This window comes from Notamacropus eugenii, chromosome 2 (genome assembly GCF_028372415.1).
Source record: "Notamacropus eugenii isolate mMacEug1 chromosome 2, mMacEug1.pri_v2, whole genome shotgun sequence".
Lineage (NCBI taxonomy): Eukaryota > Metazoa > Chordata > Mammalia > Diprotodontia > Macropodidae > Notamacropus > Notamacropus eugenii.
This window is the reverse complement of record NC_092873.1, coordinates 88,694,095-88,712,140: the sequence shown is the minus strand read 5'-3', so window position 1 is coordinate 88,712,140 and position 18,046 is coordinate 88,694,095. Positions and strand designations below refer to the sequence as shown.

Genomic DNA, 18,046 nt, shown 5'->3' with positions numbered 1-18,046 from the left:
CAGATTTGAGATGAACTCAGGATTATCTCCCATGTGTGAAGAAAAAGGGGGCTCCTGGGTCCTGATTGGAATATCCCTAAAGGAAAGCCACGAACTTTTTTACTCAGTAGGAAGCTAGGAACCATGGATCTCAAACACTGTGGGGGAGGCATCCTTTTTGGCAGAGTCAAAGTTCAGCACAGTCTTGGAGGACACCAGTGTTCTTTGCTCCCTACACCTGAGTAGTGCTGCAACAGTTCCAAGAGCAGCCCTTGTAATGTTTTTATTTTTACCTCTCTTTCTACTACTGTGAGTACAAGGGGAGAAGATGCAAATGGCCCTCTTTCTCTTAACTCCTCTCCCCCCATCTCAAGTCTGTCTCTTGCTGGAATGTGCCCAGACCATTTCCAGGCTGGGAACCTCGAAAGCTTCACCCCCCCTACTATGTGACAGTGATGACAAACTGTTCAACCCTGGGTATCTAACTGGACTTGTGTGTTCCAACCACAGCTAATTTCAGCCAAAGAATCCTGGGGGTGGAATAAATACCTGGGTAATAAATACAATGCCAACAACAAAAAAATAAAAAGCCCAATTAGCCAAAGGAAAAAGGAGGTTCAAAAGCTCACTGAAGAAAATAGTTCTTTAAAAATTATAATGGAACAGATGGAGGCTAATGACTTTATGAGAAACCAAGAAATCACAAAACAAAACCAAAAGAATGAAAAAATGAAAGATAATGTGAAATAACTCATTGGAAAAACAACTGACCTGGAAAATAGATCCAGGAGAGACAATTTAAAAATTATGGGACTACCTGAAAGCCATGATCAAAAAAAGAGCTTAGACATCATCTTTCATGAAATTATCAAGGAAAACTGCCCTGAGGTTCTAGAACCAGAGGGCAAAATAAATGTTGAAAGAATCCACCAATCCCCTCCTGAAAGAGATCCAAAAAGAGAAACTCCTAGGAACATTGTGGCCAAATTTCAGAGTTCCCAGGTCAAGGAGAAAATATTGCAAGTAGCTAGAAAGAAACAATTCAAGTATTGTGGAAATATAATCAGGATAACACAAGATCTAGCAGCTTCTACATTAAGGGATCGAAGGGCATGGAATATGATATTCCAGAAGTCAAAGGAACTAGGACTAAAACCAAGAATCATCTACCCAGGAAAACTGAGTGTAATACTTCAGGGGAAAAAATGGTCTTTCAATGAAATAGAGGACTTTCAAGCATTCTTATTGAAAAGACCAGAGCTGAAAAAAAAATTTGACTTTCAAACACAAGAATGAAGAGAAGCATGAAAAGGTAAACAGCAAAGAGAAGTCATAAGGGACTTACTAAAGCTGAACTGTTTACATTCCTACATGGAAAGACAATATTTGTAACTCTTGAAACTGTTCAGTATCTGGGTAGTTGGTGAGATCTCTCACACACACACACACACACACACACAGAGCACAGAGCGAATTGAATAGGATGGGATCATATCTTAAAAAAAATGAAATTAAGTGGTGAGAGAAATATATTGGGTGGAGAAAGGAGAAATGGAATGGGGCAAATTATCTCTCATAAAAGAGGCAAGCAAAAGACTTTTCGGTGGAGGGAAAAAGGGGAGGTGAGAGAAAAACATGAAGCTTACTGTCATCAATTCGACTAAAGGAAGGAATAAAATGCATACTCATTTTGGTATGAAAACCTATCTTACAATACAGGAAAGTGGGGGATAAGGGGATAAGCAGGGTGGGGGGGATGATGGAAGGGAGGGCAGTGGGAGGAGGATGCAATTTGAAGTCAACACTCTTGGGGAGGGACAGGATCCAAAGAGAGAACAGAAGCAATGGGGGGGACGATAGGATGGAGGGAAATATAGTTAGTCTTACAGAATACTACTATTATGGAAGTCATTTGCAAAACTACACAAATATGGCCAATATTGAACTGCTTGCTTCCCAAAGGGAATGGGTGGGGAGGGAGGGATGAAGAGAAGTTGGAAGTCAAAGTTTTAGGAACAATTATCGAGTATTGTTCTTACTACTAGGAAATAAGAAATACAGGTAATGGGGTATAGAAAGTCATCTGGCCCTACAGGTCAAAAGAGAAGATGGGGACAAGGGAAGGGAGGGATGTTAGAAGAGAGGGCAGATTGGTGATAGGGGCAATTAGAATGCTCGGTGTTTTGGAGTGGGGGAGGGGAGAAATCGGGAGAAAATTTGGAACCCACAATTTTGTGAAAATGAATGTTAAAAGTTAAATAAACAAATTAAAAAAAAAAAGAAAATAACTGCAGACAATAGAAAACACATGGAAGTCTCCCTGTTAAGACAAACCCAGGGTCTTTATGAACACCATTTGCAAAACACTTTTGACACAAATAGAGATCTAAACAACTGGAGAAGTATTCGTAACTCATGGGTAGACTAAGGCAATATAATAAAAATGAAAATTCTACCTGTTAATTTACTTATCTAGTATAAAACAAGAAAATTAAGAAAGTAAAAAAGTGTGCTTCAATCTGCATTCAAAATTCAGTTTTCTCTCTGAAAGTGGAAAGTATTTTTTATCCTAAGATCTTTGAAATTATCTTAGATTATTATTTTGATCAGAGTAGCTAAGTCATTCAACAAATCTTTATAAGATTACTGTTATTATATACAGTGTTCTCCTGGTTTAGCTCATTTCACTTTGCATGAGTTCATATAAAGCTTTCCAGGTTTTTCTAAAACTGTCTTGCTTGTCATTTCTTGTAGCACAATAGTATTCCATCACAATTATATACCACAATTTGTTCTGTCATTTCCCAATTGATGGGTATTCCCTCAGTTTCCAATCCCAATACCATACCAATTAAGCTACCAAACAGTTATGTAGTGGAACTAGAAAAAACAACAAAATTCATCTGGAATCACAAAAGGTTAAGAATATAAAAGGAATCAATAAAAATGTCAAAGAAAGCAGTCTAGCAGTTTTAGATATCAAACTATCTTACAAAATGGTAATTATCCAAATAGTTTGGTACTGACTAAGAAATAGAATGGTGAATCAACTGAATAGATTAGGTAGACAATACACAGTAGCAAATGACCACATTAATTTAGTGTCTGATAAACCCAAAGATCCAAAGTTTTGAGGTAAGAATTCACCACTTGAGAAAAATTGCTGGGAAAGCTGGAAAGCAGTTTGGCATAACCTAGGCATAGACCAACATCTCACACCATGTGCTAAGATAAGGTCAAATTTGATAATGAGTTAAGCATAAAGGGTGAATCATATGTAAATTAGAAGAGAATGGAAAAAAATGTACCTGTCAGATCTATGAATATGGGAAGAATTTAAGACCAAGCAAGAAATAGAAAGGATCATGGGAAGTAAACAGGTAACTAACTATATTAAATTAAAAAAAATTTGCACAAATAAATCTAATGCAGCCAAAATTTGAAGTAAAACAGGAAACTGGGAAAACTACTTACATCATAAAGGCCTCATTTCTCATATATATGAGATACTAAGCCAAATTATTAAAAATAAGAATTACTTCCCAGTTAATAAATAATCAAAGATATGAACAGGTAGTTTTCAGAAGTAACCAAAGCTGTCTATAATCACAGGAACAAATGCTCTAAAGCACTACTGATTAGACAAATGAAAATGACTCTGAAGTATTACCTCACTCACAAAATTGACTAACATGAGAGAGAAGGAAAATGATAAATTCTGGAGGGGGTATGGAAAAATTGGGACACTAACGCACTATTAGAGTTGTGAACTAGCCCAACCATTCCAGAGGACAATTTAGAACTATGTCTAAAGAGCTATAAAATTGCACATACCTTTTCACTCCCCAAACCACTATTACATCCCAAAAAGAGATCAAAGAAAAGGGAAAGGGGCCTATTTGTTAAAAAATATTTATTATACCACCTCCTTTTGTAGTGGCAAATAATTGGAAATTGAGGAAATGCTCATCTACTGTGGAATGGCTAGACAAATTGTGGCATAGAATTGAGATGAAATACTATTGTGCTATAAGAAATGACAAGGAAGATAGTTTCAGAAAAACCTGGGAAGACTTATATGAACCCATGCAAAGTGAAGTGAGCAGAACCAGGAGAACATTGTATATAGTGATAGTAATACTGTAAGAATAATCATCTGTGAAAGACAGGTACTCTGATAAAAACAATGATCAAAGACAATTTCAAAGGATCCTGGATGACTGCTGTTTTATAATATATTTTGAGGTCTGGAAGTACTATTTCTCCTTACTTCTTTTTATCAATTCTGTTGAAATTCTGGATTTATTATTTTTCCAAATGAATTCTGTTATCACTATTTTTTATCAAGCTCAGTAAAGTTTCATCTTGGTAATTTCATTGGCATAACATTAAAAATATCAATTAATTTTGGTAGTGTTGTCATTTTTATTATGTTGGCATAGCCTAGACATGGGTACTGAATGTTCCTTCAGTTATGTAGGTTGTTCTTTAATTCTTTAAAGAACGCTTTATGATTGAATCTATACAAATCTTTTCTGTACTTTGGGAGGTTGTTCCTCAAATATTTCATTATTTTATATTTATTTTGAATGGGATTTCCATTTCTAGTACCGATTCTTGTGTTTTGTAATTATTGTATAGAAATGGAGCTGTTTTTTGGGGTTTTATTTTGTAGCATGCAACTTGGCTAAAAGGAATCAATAAAAATGTTTCGTTGTTCATTGTTTCAATTAGTATGATTGCTGATTCCCTGGAGTTTTCCAAGTTAACCATAATATCATAGGTAAACAAGGATAGTTTTTATCTCTTCTTTACCTGTTCCTTCAATTTTCTTTATCTTGTCTTATTGTTGTTGCTAACATTTCCATTACTATATCAAATAATAGTCAGTAGAGTGGGCATCTTCACTTCACTCCCATATTTACTGGAAATGGTTCTGTGTATCTTCATGGCATGTAATACTTATTTTGGGTTTTAGATAGATGGGGTGTGTGTGTGTGTGTGTGTGTGTGTGTGTGTGTGTGTGTGTGTGTGTACACATATATACTTATAGAAAGATTCCTTTATTCCTGTACTTTGAAGCTTTTTTTTTTTTTTTTTTTTTTTTAGCATAAAAGAGTGTTGGACTTTATCACAGACTTTTTTTTTGCATTGATAGAGAAGAACATGTGGTTTGGGATGTGTGAGATTTTAATATGAGTAATTTTGTTCATTATTTTTCGAATGTTGAACCATCCTTAAATCTCTGGTATAAATCCCACTTTATCACAGTGAATAATTTTTGTGTGTGTGCATAAGCTGCTGCAATCTGATAGAATTTTGCCTAAACTAATTGAGTCAATATTCATTAATGATATTGGCATATAGTTTTTTTTATTTTTATATTTCCATGGTTTAGGTATTCAGTCTATATTTGTCTCGCAAAGGGCTTTTTGTACGATTCTTTCTTTCTCAATTTTTGGGAATAAGTTGAAGTATGAGAACTAGTCATTCTTAAAAAGTTGGATTCCCAAACTTTTGTGAATCCATTGGGTCCAAGGTTCCTCCCCTCCCCCCTCTGGCCTTTGGTAGATCATTTATAGCTAGATCTATGTCTTTTTCTGAGATTGGGTTATTTAAGATCTCTATCTGGTCTTCTGATGGTTTTGGTACTTTATATATATTTTGAAGGTATTCTTTTGTTTCTTTTGTATTCTTAGTTTTGTTAGCATATAACTACAATATCTTTTGGTTATTTTTTATTTCATATGATTTTGCTGTGATTTCACCTAGTTCATTTTCTATTTCATTGATTGGTTTTCTGTTCTTTTTTAATCAGACAAGCTAAGGGTTTATCAATTTCATTAATTTTTTTTGAATTAGTTTTTAGTTTTATTGATCATTTCTGAGTTTCTTTTTTGTTTCCAATTTGTCTATTCCCCCCGAATTTTTGTTATGTCCTATTTTATGCTCATTTTAGGTGTGCTTATTTGTTGATTATCTAATTTAAAAAATGTGTATTCAATTAATCTTCTCTTTTTATATTATTAATGTATAATTGTAAGGATATGATTTTCCCTGAGGAATGCTATAGATGTTTTCCAGAAAATTTGGTATGTTGTTTTATCATTATCATTTTCTTTTATATAGTTATTAAATATTCCCACGAATTTTTTCTCTATCCTACTCATTATTTGATATTTTTTATTGCTAATTCCTTATTTGGGTCTGTATCTTTTGTTTGTGTTCCCTAAAACAATTTCTATTTTTATTGCATTATGGTCTATAAAGGATATGTTGACTATGCCTTTCTGCCCTTTCTTGCAATATGTTTGTACCTTAGTACACAAGTCTAAATGATGTGGTTTAGGGGTGCAGGTACTGAGGTTTAGGGGTGCTGCCATCCCAAAATAGTGACATGTGAGTCCTGCCCGAATGAATTCTGTCCAAGCCTTTTTTCAACCAAATAAAAACAAAGTTTATTAAAGAACTACCATATTGGCCAGACTCTTAAGAAGTCTCAGCATTGGCTAGACTCTTAAGGAATCTGAGCATTTGTCATGTTTGTATTGCTAAGCAAGTCAGATAGACTCTGAGCCCTTTCATGGAAACAAGTTGGATATTATAGACAGAAAGACTGAGGGAGAAATCTAGAGGTGGCTGCATAGTCTGGGGTGTCTGCAGGAAGGGGTGAGTCTAGCAAGCGTCTTGATGGGAGTGCTCAGTAACCTAGGGTGACTAGAGGCCAAATCTAGGGAGGAACTTGATTGGAATGGGATGACTAGAGGTTGGATACCAGGAACTAAGAGAATGGAATTTTCATAGGATCAGGGTGGGAAGTAGCTGAAGGAAATTCAGAGGCAACAGAGATTTGGATATAGCAATAATGAAAAGCTTATGGTCTCAAACAAACACCAGATCAAGTGGGGAAATCCAAGGAGACTTCAAGGGGTTTCCAGAAACTATATTCCATCACAGGGACCCCCAAACTATTGAGGTACAGGGCAGGGTTATCTGGAAAGAATATGCTGACTCAAGCAGTCTTCTAGTCAAGTGGAAAAGTTTTTTTATAACTCTAATAAACTGGGCAGAGGTCTTTAGAGAACTCAACCAAATGGGGGTGCATCTAAAACTTATATAGGAAAAGGTTCAGGGAAGGGTGTGCCAAGCATAGTAATTAGATGGTGCAGGGCAGAAAGGAACATACAATTTCTGTACATTGTGTGTGGCCATCATTCGCTACTGAAAACCCTGACTGGGGGTGGGGCAGGGACTTCTAAGGGGTGAGTTTTTGGTCTGTTATGTCTGTAACAAGATAGCCTCTGTAGTTGACATTTCTAGCTTGATCTCTGAATTGTATATGGTAACTGTGGGAATCAGTACATGCTAGTTCTGCTGGCACAAGATAGTCCTGTTCATACAAAGGAAATTCCACTGAGGTCAGCTTGTTCTTGTAACAGGGAGAGATAGTTTACCTCTCTGGGACCCCATCACAATCTGTCATTTGGTAGCTTAAATTCATTTTATCGAATTGCTTAATCCACACACATTTAAAGTTACAAGATTTTAGGTCTATATTTTCCTCCATCTATCACTAAATTATTTTTTTCAAGTTGTGATGTTTTTCCCCCTCTTATGTTATAAGCACATGATCCTTTAATTATTTTACTTCAATCTTTTTAAAAAAATGATGTCCTTGTTTCCACTGGTTCTCTTCCCCTGTTCTCATTTGTTACCCCTTTCTCTTTTGGCTTTGTTTATTAATTCCTCTCTTCTGCTTTTATCATTAAATATTTCTATTCTCTCTTTCCCCTCTAAATTAGTCAGGTAGATTCCTCCCTTCATTGCTCCCCTTCAGCTAGCCCCATTCATCAGGTTTTTAAAATTTCATTTTTGTTCCCCTTTCAATTATATGTGATCATCTGATCTCTCTCTTTTCTCTGTATTCTTCATACAATCAGAATTTCCAAGGTATCCATGCTAAGCTTTGTCCTCTAGACCCTTTCTGTCATTGCTTTGTAGGTTTTACTCCATGGATGCCTTCTTTTCTGTTGTGCCTCAGTCTCAGAAAAATGCCAGTTATTGCAAGTGTCAGAGAGGACACTGTCCCATAGTAAGGCACTCTCACTGATCTATATTCTCTCTTTTTAATTTTTTTCTACATTTGTCTGGAAGTCTGGGTTCCATATGGTATGCTCAGATTTGTAGAAGAGGTCAGCCTGGGCTCCATTCTGAGTTCCAGTGCTTTTTTGGAACACATTATTCCATTCTTTTCTCCATCTTTCTAGTGAATGCAGAGTAGTCTTGTGTTACTCAAATCTCCTTTCCTTTGTATTTGAAAGTCTTTCTCCTGACAGTTTGTAGAACTTGAGTATCTGAATTAACTCCTTAAATTTAGCTACTACAGTCTTGGAATTTGCAGCCTTCATTTTATTTTTCCCCTGGAGATGATGTGTGAATTCTTTCAATTGCAATTTCATTTTCTGTGTTCAGAAGTTCAGGGAAGCTCTCTTCTATTTTTTTCTTCATTATGGTGTTAAGGAGTTTTTTCAGTCTTGCCATGTTCTTTTGGGAGACCTATACTACTTACATTATTTATATGCGTCCTATCTTTGAGATCCATATGTTTGCTTGCACAATGAGCATGCTTTCTTTTAATGCTCTTCTTTTCTTGCTTCCCTTCTGATTGACTCTCACTTCTGTATATTTACATTCCTAATCTATTATTCTCTTTTTTGTTTCTTTGGTGAGATTTGCCATAGTAGATTCTAAATTTTTGATTCTGTTCATTATTTTTGCTGTGTAGGACACAAGTTCTCTCACAACTCTCATTTCTCTTTTAAACCATTCAGAAACAGTTGTGGTTCCATGTTGTGAGAAACAAAAGGAGAAATTCTGTTTCCACAGGAGTGATAACAGGATGTAAGTCAGAGGTGACTGGTTCTAACCAGATCTGTGATCTAGCAAAAATGGGCTTCTGATCAAGTAAAAGGCTAGATACTTGTATACATGCTAAATGAAATGTTTAATATTATCCAACACCCCTTATCCCTCAAAGGTGGAGCTAAGTAATTTAAATGCACATTGGATGCATGATGAGGAAGGGGGAACATATCAAGAAGGAGAACATGAAATAGACAGTTTAGGAAGTTGCGTCTAGCCAATGTGGAACAAGGGGGCAAATTTGCATGGGAACAGGAAATAAATAACCTTGTATTAGCCTTAGCAATTCTTCCTTTAGGGAGTTACCCATTCACAAGGAATAAATGCAAAATAAAATAAGAGCTTTCCTGGCTTCCATAATGAGTATTGTTCTTTCTAGAGTGAGCGTGCTTCTCAAAATGTTCTCCTCAATTTCTACAGGGTTCTCTGCTACATTGAGTATTCGTTCATTTTCCTTTGTTTTGCAGTATTTATTCATAGCTGCTTGAACTAATTTACTAGATCTGGAGGCCATATTTTCTTCTGTTGTTACTGTTTTCTCCATTGACTTATCTGTTTATATTCAAGATCTTTGAGATGTTTTTCTTTTTTGGCATCTTTGTTACTTTTAGTTTTATTTCCTATCCCCTTAATTTCTTTTCTATCCACTTTTGACTTCCTTTCTTCTCACTGTGGTTTCCTCATTGGATGGATCTCCAAGTTTCTCAGCCTGCTAGCATACTGGACAATTTATAATTCATAAGTTTAGATCTCCACCTCAATGACTTTTGGGTAGTCAGAAATGGCCCCAACTGGATGTTATACTCTTTGCTGAAGCTTAGTGAAGTGTTGGGCAGTTCCCCACATTCATTGTGTCCTGTCCTGGTGACCCATTCCACTCCTTCACTTCCTTAGTTCTTTGGTGTGACACTAGCAGTTCAGAGCTTTGCTGAGTTGATGATTCCAGGTTGTAGTCCCTGACAGTATTTTTTATTTCTGAAAGGTTATGGCCAAGTTGGGTGCTGAGACCCTAGAAAACTTCCACAGCCTGGAACTGGAGTCTCTCTGGCACCAAAAAGAGGGATGAGAAACCAGCCTATAAGGGGTGGGTTTTGATGTAGACCTACATCATGTCTTTGGGTTTAATTGTGTTGCCTTGCAACCAGTAGCATCGGAAGTAGGAGGGAGATGCTGAGTGAGCTCAAGTCCAGTGAGTGTCAGTTTCTGGCTTCTGATGTTTTTTTGTTTTTTACCTTGGTTTAGATTTTTGGTGTCCTAGACCATGAAAATTGGTGAAATTGCTTTATGTTTGACTCATAATTTGACTTTGGGGGTCATTTGAGGAATCCTAAATAATTGGGAAAAGTGTTGAGTTCACTATCTTACAGCCCACTTTACCTGGAATCTAAGATTTTTTTTAAGTTCTTCAATATGCAGAGATAGTTGATTCATAAATGACTCCCACTCAGCCAACTAATCATCTCTTATCTACTGAATTAAAGCCAATTCATTTTTTGTGTATTTTTCTGGAGTTTGTTATATCTAGTTCTTTCCAACTCTCTCCTTGAAGAAATTATTCATTATATGTAGGATCTCAGCTTCTCCACAAGCCTCTTTTTTTAAAAAAATATTTAGCTATGTTTCCTAACATATTTTGACCTGTTGTCTCTTATATTTATCCTTGTTCTGAAGTCACTGAATATAAAAAAATGTTGATTTAATTTTGAAGTCATACTGACTTCTTCATAGAATTTGTGTACCTATCTGCTCTCTACAACAGATATTGAAGTAAGGATCAATGATTTACATGGTGGTCCTCTTACAAGTGTTTATTGTTAGTATTGCATTTTGAGAAGGCTAAATATTTTCTGAATGATGTTTCTTATTTTGGATAAATGATAAATTCAACTAGCTCTTTTCTTTGCCTTTCTGAGGAGAACCAGTGAGCAATACCTCCTACATAAATTATTCATTAATATGAAGGAGAAATGAAGAGAATAGGAGCAAAAAATTTAGACCTGGAAGTGATTTGAGATATTGTCTTATTCACCCTCTTTATTCCATATATAAAGAAACTAAGAACCAGTGAGGGAAAGTGATTTTCTCAAGGTTACTCCATGAGTAAATAGGAGAGCCTGAACTCAAAACCAGATCATCTGATTCATGATCCAATGCTGCCTGTTACTGAAAATGAAAATTGTGATTACCAGGGGTGGGAAAACTTCATTGTCAAGGCATGAGGCTCTGGATTAGACCATATATGAAATGGTAAATGCCTTCTGTACTCTCCCTTGCTGTGTGGCAAGGATTTAAAGAACTGATGTAATATGAACCAACATGTAAACAACAAGTAGATGCTCGTTCTCCATGGAGACTCTCCCTCTTATTAATCCCTGAGGAATCTTCTGAAGGCTCTAAAGGAAAAATGATAATTATCTGTGAGTGATCTCAGTTCTAGAAGCTCCATGAAGAGAAATTTATCAATTTCCCCTGAAGTCCTGGACTCCTTGGGGAGAAATACTCCTTACTTTTCTGCTTGATATATCAGTCAAGTGACTTCAAGCTTGCTAAAATCTAAAGCTTCCTTTCCAGTCTATAGCAGGTCTTTCCTGAGGGAGAAATTCTCATTTTTTCTTCTGACAGGGCTTGCTGAATCTTATCTCAAAATCTCCATATACTTCTGCTCACTAATGCTCCATGTGACTGCAGGAAATTGCCTCTTTCAAAGTGAGATGAATAGAGGTATGCCCTCCTAGCTCTGTCCATCTTACTTCAGATTCCTCTTTATTAGCTTTTCATTTTCTGGCTGAGAAAGCTAGAAGTGGAAGCTTCTGAGATTAGTGGGCAGGGCGTAGTAGCTAAATGGGTCAGGTAAAACATCATGAAGGCTAACTGATAGGTAGAGTTTTCTGAGATAATGGTCATTGCCACCTTCAATCTTTAAAAAAGTCTCAACAACTTAGTTGATCTGTGTGGGAGTCTACCTATTAGAGGGTAGACCTGAGTAAATGTTTACCCGGCAGTTAGTGAGGTGGATTTGAATGGTGTAAGATCTATAGTTCCCAAGGTATTTCTAGCCATCTAGTAAAGAATTTTTAAAATGGTTGTGTAGTTTCAGATCAAGGTTCAGTTGAACTAAGTGACCCTAATCTTGAGAGTCTGGTGCTCATTAGGTCACTTGGCAGAGTCACTTTCAGAGAATAACTCACCAGACATCCATATCATCTATGCCTATTAACCATGATGGAGATGATATGATAAATATTACTCAAGAAACATTGCTTTTTTGAAGTAAAATTTTGATCAGTACCTGTCAGGCAAATGTTTATTTCAAGCCATCACACTAAAGTCATATGACTGTGATGTTCTGAGTTCTTTACAGGATAATTCTATGTCAATTATCTGTTATCTATAAGTTATCAAATTCAATTGTTTCTTTTTGTGAAGGATCTGTGCTTTCATTTGGGTTGTAGAGGATGACGTATTATAAAATAGAAACCCATGGTAATATGCACAAGTTTCTAATCACTTTGTCATGAGTAATTTCATGTAGCTGAATTTAGAATCATTCTGCCAGTGGGGAGAAGTAAATACACAAGTATTTACATCACAAGCACTAGAGAACTAGTTCAGAAGTGAGGACTCTCATTTTCTTCACTTTTCCTGATATAGGGAGATTTTTCAGCCAGTTAAAAGCCATGATCCCAGAATAAGGTAGACTCTACTACTGCTATCTTCCTGGGGAAATCATAATTTCGTGTCATCTTTTTAAGTTGACTCCTGTGCATCTAGAACAAATCCAATTTTGAAGATGTGTGCACGCAAGCAGGGAAGTGACATTTGGGAGAATTTGGAGGTGGAAAGTAAAGTAGATGTGTGTGTGTGGGCATCCATTTACAAATGGACCTTCCAAAAACTTTTCTAGGACTAAGGCATTCTGTGAGTTATCATCTACTCACAAAAACAGTTCACAAGTCAATTTTGATGTAATTACTTTTACCAGCTACACATGCAAAACATTATGAATGTGAGTTAATGAATGATATTTAATGAGAATTAATGAATGAAAATGAAGTCAAACAGCATAGCAGCTAAAGTGATAAAAAAAATTCCCCATGCATGTATGAGGTACCCACATGGCATACATGACCTTGCAGACTATCATACCATCACAGGGAAAGGCACATGCATAGAGAATACATTTGAACAGGGAACACACATACTACCTATGTATTTAGGGATGTGTGGCTAGACAACTTCTGTGAAAAGATAGCTTCCAAGAAATGATGTGGCCAAAGTAATATGGAGGATACACATACCTAAAATCCATGCAATGAGGGTACTATTGAGACTGGGATAACTCATGCTTCATCCTGCTCCCTGTGTTTGCTAGTGATATTGCCTCACTGCTCTCTTCTGGATGGTGCATTTGTAATCTTTGTTGGGCATCACAGTATCTCTTCTGAGCATTGTGAATGATCTTGTGGCCTCCACATGCTGTTGAATAGCATATAGAGGCATTTCTCCTAAAGAATACCTACTGAGCTGTCCCCAACTAATAAAGTGTTTTCCCTAGAAAAGGTCTGTGGACAAAAGCAGGCTTGCATCTTTTCTAGCACCTAGCTATAATCTACTGAATGTAGTCAGAAAGAGCTAACAAAGGACAGAAGAATGACTCAGAGAGTTCTCAAAAATGAGAACAGATTTATTCTCTTTTTACTCAGTGTATTGAGTGCTGATCTAAAGACCATGGTCCCAAACTACTATCTGACTTGGGGTTAGAAAATGCCTTTTAATACGTATTCCATTCCTGAATGGGAGCCTGTGTTCTCAAATACATATTTTGGAGTCTCTGGCCAATAAGTAAACAAAATATCTAAGAGGAATTGTGTAGAATTGAGACCACAAATTTCACTTTAAATTTCAAAGCTTCTTTGCCATATATTTGAAGGTGTGAAAGAGCAAAGGTTAACCAAAGAAGGCAAGGCCATTGCCTTCTACTTTCCTCATCCATATGTCTTCTTTTATTATGTATATTTCTTCTTATTTTTGCATTTTATTCTGGTTAGTGCAAAACCTCAATACTTCCCTACAGGCAAATTTAAGAAAGGGGTTGAGTTCTGGTGAATCAGGGAGTTGATGAAGAAAGGTGTTAGGTGGTGGAATGATTGTGAAGATGTATGTTTGGCTTAGAGGCTGGCACTAGGTCATAGGAACTGGTACAGTATTGAATTTCAGGGGGAAATTGAGTTAAGGCCAAGCGATGAATTTGAAGTGAGGGCACAGAGTCAGTATTTTCTGGAATATAGTGGACCTCTTTTTTGTTCTCACAGAGTTCAGAGATAAACATATAGAATAGTAGAAATGGCAAGTCTTCAGAATGAAATGAACCCCAGAATTCTCTACTTAGCTTTTTAGAGTAAGATAATCCATTTGTTTTCCTATCCCTAAGAATGACTTGAAGATCCCACATCTTTTTAAAAGCAGTACGCACACATAGGGCAGTTTACTCATGGAGTAACAAATTTGGGGCACATATCCATTGGAGAGAGAAGAAAGAAATGACATTGAATTGAGTTTAGAGATACTGACTAATATTCCAACATTTTGCATATTTTCCTAGTCTGTTTTAAGCAGCTTGCTCCACCCTGCATTATCCCCTCTGTGAACATAAAAACCATTGAGATGAACCAGCCTCTTTCACCTATTAATTGGTCCTTGTTTTCCTATGCAGTAAATTCTGCTCTTCACAGAATCTCCCCATTCTCAAAATTTTATCCTCTTTGCTGATGATGTGACAATCATTATCTAACCACTTCTCATGCTGGTAACCATAAGAGGTAGGGTACTGTACTCATTCCGTATCCTATACCTAGATATGCAGTTTGGGCTGTGTTCAATCTTAGGGAGCCTACTTCTAACGAAAGGTGTTCAGTTTCTTATTTGCACATTCATTGCTCCTTTAGGTTCTCCCTCCTCTGAGGATCCTGGGGATGTCTTTACTTATTGGTTCATATCTAAGGATTTCTCCTAAAGTGGAGAGTAAAAAGGGATTACAAAGATACATATCAGCTATGGTATAGGTAATTTATTCCTACACTCAAAAAAAATGCTAAACATAGAATCAACAGTGTGTATTAACTGGGTAGTATTCAGCAACTTAAATTTTAACTAGTGATACATTGTGCTGGGAATATGATACTTAAACTTCATGAAGACATGAAGTAGTCTGGGAATTGCTGATTAGACATTTTATATTTCACTTCAGCTCTATACTATCACTCTATTCTTTTGTACATTCACTGACTTATTGACTTCAGTGGCTCTGCATCTAATAAGAAGACTCAAAATTTCCACATGGTCACCTGGATCCAGGAATGGCTACTCTGAGCATATTCTATGGGATAATCTTTTCAACAATAATAGCAGAAGGTTTTTTTTTAAATCCAGGTCTTTGATTTTATTAGAATTTTTGGTGAAAAAGCTCCCTCCATTAATACAGATCAGCAACTGCCCTAAAGAGATGCCTATCACAGTGAGAGTTTAAGTGATGTTCCCAGAATGATACGGTATGTGTCAGAGACAGGACTTGTACTCAGTTCTCCCTGAATCTGAGGTAATGTATCATCCAGATGATTAGACAAATATAATTTAAGAGGCATTTGCAGAAGCATTGTTTGCAAATAATACATGTGTCTTTAGTGTTTTCATATGCTAATTTGAATAAAGACAATGTGGTGGAGTACTGGACTTTTTGTCAGAAGACCTAGTTAGAGACCCTGCTCCACCACTTACTAATTAAGTGACCACTTTACCTCTCTGAACTTCAGTTTCTTCTTCTTCTTCTCCTTCTTCTTCCCATACTCCTCCTTCTCCTCCTTCTTCTTCTCTTCCTTCTTCTTCTATAAATAAGGGGAATAATATCTATCTTCAATCTAGTTCAAAGATGTTGTAGGGATCAAATAAGATAATACTGTATGTAAAAGCACTTTGTAATCCTGAGAAAAGATCTCAAGACTCAACTTTCAACATGTGTGAAAGTTAAATGAATAACCCAGAGGGGAATTCTACACATTAAAGGTACAAATAAGAACTAACTGCAAAGCACAATGTGCATATGTAAAGGAAAAAAAATTTATAAAAGGTGCTGCTAAAGATAAGATTCAGGAGAAACAGTGAACATCCACAGTCCAATAATAAAACTATTGTCCTCTATAGGTACTTATTAAAAGTTGCATAAGATAGCATATCCTTGAAGAATCCAGGGTTACTTCCACTTCATGAGACATCAACGGATAACTGTAGTGGAGCTCGAAAATTTACAACTGGAGCTATACATGTCAAGAAAACCAATAGGAAACTAATGTATTCGCTTACTGGAAGGGGAAACTGCTCATGGAATCTTTCAGTAATTTGCTAGGTAAATATATGATAGAATAAAGAAGGTGCCTTCCCAAATTGATCAGATGTCTTTATCAGTTTTTCTGGCTACCATTTCCCTAGACAGTACTAGTGAAACAATTGACTTCCTCTTCAAGCTCCTTTTTCAATAATTTAAATTATTATTTTAGTTACTCTTCATCAAGATTTATATTTTCTTTAAAAGTATGATTCCTTCAGGGAAAGACCCATCAGTAGGTTAAAATATTTCTTCCTGTAAATTGTGATTTCTTATTGCTTCCTATGAAGAACAGTATGTTATACTTGCTACCACCCTTAGGTAAGCAGATACCTGAAACTTCAATCCTCACATTTTTCTATTGATTTCAGAACTTCTCCTGCCCTGGGTTTTTCTCACTCTTGTCTTCATTGATGCCAGCAGATAACTCACAGCAAAGTGACATGCAGTATGTAAATGGAAGCTTTCTAGATAATTTCATTCTAATGGGCTTCTCCAATTACCCATGGCTAGATCTACCCCTCTTCCTCATCCTTCTTACCTCCTACTCCTTCACTCTGGTAGGGAACATTGCCATCATCCTGGTATCTCAACTTGATACTCAACTTCAAAGCCCAATGTATTTTTTCCTCACTAATCTCTCCTTTCTGGATGTCTGCTTTACCACCACCACTGTGCCCCAGATGCTGGTCAACTTAGGGGGTGCAACTAAAACAATCACTTATGTGGGCTGTGTAGCCCAAGTCTATGTGTTTCAGTGGTTAGGTAGTACCGAATGTGTTCTTCTAGGCATGATGGCTTTGGATCGCTATGTGGCTGTCTGTGAACCTCTGAGATACTCTGTTATCATGAATTACCAGCTCTGCCTCCAGTTGGCCATCATTGCCTGGCTTATAGGTTTGGTCAACTCATTGCTGCAGTCCACACTCACAATCCAGCTACCCCTGTGTGATCACAGAGCACTGGACCACTTCTTCTGTGAATTGCCCAGTCTCATTAAAATGGCCTGTGTGGACACCACAGTCAATGAGATTACCTTGGCAGTGGTTGCTACCTTCTTGATTTTGGGTCCTCTTTCCATGATCTCCATTTATTACTACTACATTATTCAAGCTGTGCTCCGAATCCCCTCTGTTGATGGAAGGCACAAGACTTTCAATACCTGCTCCTCACACCTATTAGTAGTGTTTCTTTATTATGGTCCTGGAATCTACATCTATATGCAGCCTTCAGCAAGTGGTTCCCAAGATTTATCCAAGTTCCTGACATTCTTTTACTGTGTCCTAACCCCCATGGCTAATCCTTTCATCTACACTTTGAGGAACAAAGAAGTAAAGGGAGCTCTGAGAAGACTTCTGAGGAAAGGCTTCTTTATCAAGCAAAGATAAGAAGAGAAACATGTGTGTATGTTTGTGTGTGTGTATGTGATGTGCCCAAAGTCAATATTCCAGGAGGCTAAAAGGCTTTACTTATTTCCCTTGTTAATCCATGCACTTTACTGTCTTTTTGAAATTTTTTATTCATTTTGAACTTAAATACAAAAAAGACACAAAAATATCTATTTACACAACACAAAACAAAGAGAGGATTCAATATGAAACTGTGAATTTCCATTTCACACTGCTTACTTTTTTGAAAAACTGTGCAATAAATGCTACACATTGCTTTCAAAGTTATCCTGTTTTTATGTGCTTTCTTCTGAGTTTTCTTTTGTTCTCTGCTGTATACTTCCCCCCCTTACCATCTCCCAGTAGAGAAGGCCATCAT

At 36.6% G+C, this 18,046-nt stretch overlaps 1 protein-coding gene across 1 annotated transcript; it reads left to right on the top strand.

Moving 5' to 3' along the window:
• Positions 1-16,719: 16,719 nt before the first annotated feature.
• LOC140523620 (olfactory receptor 2G3-like) lies at positions 16,720-17,667 on the top strand. Its single transcript, XM_072638415.1, has one exon. It carries the CDS (start codon positions 16,723-16,725, stop codon positions 17,665-17,667), a length of 945 nt encoding a protein of 314 aa, XP_072494516.1. The 5' UTR covers positions 16,720-16,722.
• Positions 17,668-18,046: the final 379 nt, after the last annotated feature.

Bases quoted from the DNA above. Each gene is read 5' to 3' on its own strand.
- LOC140523620 (XM_072638415.1), top strand. From the start codon at position 16,723: ATGCAGTATGTAAATGGAAGCTTTCTAGATAATTTCATTCTAATGGGC.